This window comes from Salvelinus namaycush, chromosome 38 (assembly GCF_016432855.1).
Source record: "Salvelinus namaycush isolate Seneca chromosome 38, SaNama_1.0, whole genome shotgun sequence".
Taxonomy (NCBI): Eukaryota; Metazoa; Chordata; class Actinopteri; order Salmoniformes; family Salmonidae; genus Salvelinus; species Salvelinus namaycush.
The window spans coordinates 25,864,443-25,869,442 of NC_052344.1; the positions used below are offsets into that span (position 1 = coordinate 25,864,443).

The 5,000-nt window shown below is 48.9% G+C and overlaps 1 protein-coding gene across 1 annotated transcript in view; it reads right to left on the reverse strand.

Moving 5' to 3' along the window:
- cacna1c (calcium channel, voltage-dependent, L type, alpha 1C subunit) overlaps positions 1–5,000 on the reverse strand; it is a 98,325-nt gene that overhangs the window by 9,412 nt on the left and 83,913 nt on the right. Inside the window, exons 24-28 of the mRNA XM_038978064.1 lie at positions 4,643–4,780; positions 3,662–3,727; positions 2,480–2,571; positions 1,995–2,154; positions 51–178 (exon numbers count right to left, since the gene is read on the reverse strand). Coding sequence (XP_038833992.1) covers positions 51–178; positions 1,995–2,154; positions 2,480–2,571; positions 3,662–3,727; positions 4,643–4,780 — 584 coding nt within the window. The remainder of the gene's footprint in view (positions 1–50; positions 179–1,994; positions 2,155–2,479; positions 2,572–3,661; positions 3,728–4,642; positions 4,781–5,000) is intronic.

The window sequence follows — 5,000 nt, forward strand, 5'->3', positions numbered from 1 at the left end:
GAGGGAGGGAAGGAAGGAAGGAGAGAGATGCTGTTTGAAGGTCCACTGACTTGGCCTCTGGGTCGTATTCAGCCCAGATCCTCTTGAACTCATCCAGGTGGTGTGGTCCTAGAATAGACCAGTCTCTGGTCAGGTAGTCAAAGTTATCCATGATCACAGCCACAAACAGGTTGATGATCTGTGGACAGAGAGACAACAGACCCCATTAATCAACTCATCAGTCCCAATGACAGCTGACAGAGAGACAACAGACCAGAATAATCAACTCATCAGTCCCAATGACAGCTGACAGAGAGATAACAGACCAGAATAATCAACTCATCAGTCCCAATGACAGCTGACAGAGAGATAACAGACCAGAATAATCAACTCATCAGTCCCAATGACAGCTGACAGAAAAATAACAGACCAGAATAATCAACTCATCAGTCCCAATGACAGCTGACAGAAAAATAACAGACCAGAATAATCAACTCATCAGTCCCAATGACAGCTGACAGAAAAATAACAGACCAGAATAATCAACTCAACAGTCCCAATGACAGCTGACAGAAAAATAACAGACCAGAATAATCAACTCATCAGTCCCAATGACAGCTGACAGAAAAATAACAGACCAGAATAATCAACTCAACAGTCCCAATGACAGCTGACAGAGAGACAACAGACCAGAATAATCAACTCATCAGTCCCAATGACAGCTGACAGAGAGATAACAGACCAGAATAATCAACTCAACAGTCCCAATGACAGCTGACAGATCAATAACAAAACTCTCCTGAATACCTGGAAATCAAGATCAGTCCATGTGTGTCATTATGTTAGAAGTGTAAAGTTGACTGCAAACCATCTTTTGATTTGTTATAAAAGTATGGAATACAAAACTATGGGTTTCTCTACCAGTGGGATTGCCCCTCCTTTCTCTCTGTAGCTAGTGGGATTGTCCCTCCCTGCTCTCTGTAGCTAGTAGGATTGTCCCTCCCTGCTCTCTGTAGCTAGTGGGATTGTCCCTCCCTGCTCTCCGTAGCTAGTTGGATTGTCCCTCCCTGCTCTCTGTAGCTAGTAGGATTGTCCCTCCCTGCTCTCTGTAGCTAGTGGGATTGTCCCTCCCTGCTCTCCGTAGCTAGTTGGATTGTCCCTCCCTGCTCTCTGTAGCTAGTTGGATTGTCCCTCCCTGCTCTCTGTAGCTAGTGGGATTGTCCCTCCCTGCTCTCTGTAGCTAGTGGGATTGTCCCTCCTGGCTCTCTGTAGCTAGTTGGATTGTCCCTCCTGGGTCTCCGTAGCTAGTGGGATTGTCCCTCCCTGCTCTCTGTAGCTAGTGGGATTGTCCCTCCTGGCTCTCTGTAGCTAGTGGGATTGTCCCTCCTGGCTCTCTGTAGCTAGTGGGATTGTCCCTCCTGCTCTCTCTAGCTAGTGGGATTATCCCTCCCTGCTCTCTGAAGCTAGTGGGATTGTCCCTCCCTGCTCTCTGAAGCTAGTGGGATTGTCCCTCCCTGCTCTCTGTAGCTAGTGGGATTGTCCCTCCCTGCTCTCTGTAGCTAGTGGGATTATCCCTCCCTGCTCTCTGTAGCTAGTGGGATTGTCCCTCCCTGCTCTCTGAAGCTAGTGGGATTGTCCCTCCTGGCTCTCTGAAGCTAGTGGGATTGTCCCTCCCTGCTCTCCGTAGCTAGTGGGATTGTTCCTCCTTTCTCTCTGTAGCTAGTGGGATTGTCCCTCCCTGCTCTCTGAAGCTAGTGGGATTGTTCCTCCTTTCTCTCTGTAGCTAGTGGGATTGTCCCTCCCTGCTCTCTGAAGCTAGTGGGATTGTCCCTCCCTGCTCTCTGAAGCTAGTGGGATTGTCCCTCCCTGCTCTCTGTAGCTAGTGGGATTGTCCCCCCTGGCTCTCTGTAGCTAGTGGGATTGTTCCTCCCTGCTCTCCGTAGCTAGTGGGATTGTTCCTCCTTTCTCTCTGTAGCTAGTGGGATTGTCCCTCCCCGCTCTCCATAGCTACTTACCAGGAAGGCACAGAGCATGTAGAAGCTGACGAAGTAGAAGATAGCGAAGTGACTCCCACACTGGTCCTCGCTGGCTGGCCCCACCTCTGACCCCTTCTCACAGGGTCGCATGGGGGCGCATGCCAGCATGATCTCCTGCCACGCCTCGCCTGTGGCACACCTGGGCACAGGTAAACAACCAGCTGTCACACACAGAATGCTCTACTGTACAGGAAGAATGGGTTCCATGAAGGGTCCAGCTGGTGGTGAAATGCTGCATGGTTGTCCTACCTTCAAAGGTAGAGTTTTCAAACAAAAAGTGGGAAAGGACATCACGGCTTGCAGAAGAGACGGAAAGGAAGCGTAGGGGTTTGATAAAACACCATGACTCTGAGTTGGCAGTGCTTTCATGATCTTCAGATCTGTCGGGGGGCTTTTAAATCATGAATTTGTGCCGGTGGTTTTACAGTCTGGACAGAGAGGAGCAGAACAGACGAGTGGCTCACCTGAAGAGCAGCAGTGTAGCCTGGGGGAAGGTCTGGAAGTTGTTGTTCCTGTTGATCTGACTGTTGTCTCTCAGGGCTATCTTACCAAACATCTGCAGGGGGCAAGGTTGTTAGGAGACACAGGGCACGCCAGGTCAACATGGTGCAAGACAGCCACGCCACAGAGGACAGGTGACATCGTCAGGTCAGTGCCACAGATGACAGGGGGCCGAGGAGACAGGACAATAACCACAAGGCTTCTCAACATGTATATAATGTAACAACATCTAGTGCTGGTTGCCCAGACATGGATTCAGCCTAGTCCTGGTATTAACATCACTTTCAATGCATGCTTTTAATTCCTGGACTAGGCTTAAAGTGTGCCTGGGAAAGCAGCCCCTAGAGATACAACGTAGAGAGATGAAAGGTTATTATAGTGTGGAGGAGAAAACAGGACAGAACATACAGAACCTGGGGTTAAAGGTTAGAACAGCCAACGACACAGACAGGACAGGACTGGCTAGAGGAGAGAAACAGACAGGACAGGACTGGCTAGAGGAGAGAAACAGACAGGACAGGACTGGCTAGAGGAGAGAAACAGACAGGACAGGACTGGCTAGAGGAGAGAAACAGACAGGACAGGACTGGCTAGAGGAGAGAAACAGACAGGACAGGACTGGCTAGAGGAGAGAAACAGACAGGACAGGACTGGCTAGAGGAGAGAAACAGACAGGACAGGACTGGCTAGAGGAGAGAAACAGACAGGACAGGACTGGCTAGAGGAGAGAAACAGACAGGACAGGACTGGCTAGAGGAGAGAAACAGAGGAGAGAAACAGAGGGAGGGGAGAGAAACAGAGGGAGGGGAGAGAAACAGAGGAGAGAAACAGAGGGAGGGGAGAGAAACAGAGGGAGGGGAGAGAAACAGAGGAGAGAAACAGAGGGAGGGGAGAGAAACAGAGGGAGGGGAGAGAAACAGAGGGAGGGGAGAGAAACAGAGGATGGAAACAGAGGAGAGAAACAGAGGGAGGGGAGAGAAATAGAGGAGAGAAACAGAGGAGAGAAACAGAGGGAGGGGAGAGAAACAGAGGATGGAAACAGAGGAGAGAAACAGAGGGAGGGGAGAGAAATAGAGGAGAGAAACAGAGGAGAGAAAAAGGCGGGACCAATCCCAGATGCTCGGGGGCTGACCAGCAGTTCTTACCTGCATTCCAATGACGGCGTAGATGAAAAAGAGCATCACTATGAGCAGTGCTACATAGGGGAGGGCCTAGGGGGGGGGGGGACAGAGAGAGATCAGTGACACGTCAACAACACTGTCTAGCACCACAGCACCAAAAACACAAGCTACGGTAACACACTGCTGCAAAAATAGTCCCCGTCCATTTCCCCACTGTCCAACACAAGAGAAATAACTATTTTATCAGAACCCCTTTATCAAACGTTTTGGGTTTTATTTGGGGGAGTGCTCCTATAAAACCACCTACATTTAAAACGTTCAGAAACTCTTATTTAAAGAGACTGGTGTTAAAGTTCATGCATTTTCATCCTGGTCCCCTCGTGGGAATTGAACCCACAACCCTGGCGTTGCAAGCACCATGCTCTACCAACTGAGCCACACGGGACCTACGAAGGATAGCTTATCTTCACCCTAGAAATACCATCTCAACGTGTAAGCCTTATTAACCTGTAGCATGGCGAGTAGGCTATGACAGCATGCATATGAAGGGTATCGGGGTTTTGAGAGACAGTTAGATGCTGACTGGTTAGCTGGACACATCATTCCTCCCGTCTACATTCCTCCCTCAAGCAGGGTCAGGGTCAAGGTCAGGGTCAAGCTGAATTTAAGACACTCAATTCAGGAAGTGATTTGAAAGGAAAATTCTAATATGGAAAAACTTAAATAAATAAATAAATAGGCTATCTAAAAAAAATATCGGTTTATTGATAATTCATTTAAAATATATATCTTTTTTAAATGATTGGCCAGGTACAGACCAGAACTAAAAGACGTTGAGGTGTGGTCTTTCCTCCCAAACCTCAGTTATATCTAACTCAGATTTATAGAATTTCCATTCCAGTATACTTCCCTCCTGAATTGACTGACTTAATTCGAGTTGACCCCCGTGACCCCCTTGCATCTCAATTGTCAATGGTCTTGACTTGAGTCTGAGTCTCCCCTCACTTGAAAGGACTTGATGAAGGTCCACAGCAGGGTCCGTATCCCTTCTCCCCGAGACAGCAGTTTGACCAGCCTCATCACTCTGAAGAGCCGGAAGAAGGTGATGGAGATCCTGGCGTTATCTTCAGAGTTTTGTAGTCCCTTTTGTTAGGCACCGGACGTCAACACACACACGCACACGCACACGCACACGCACGCACACACACACGGACAGACGAGGATTCAGACATTCACACACACATGCGAGCACACACAAGAGCCGACACACACACACAGACATGAACAGACACACACAGACATGAATAGACACACACACACACACACACACACACACACACACACACACACACACACACACACA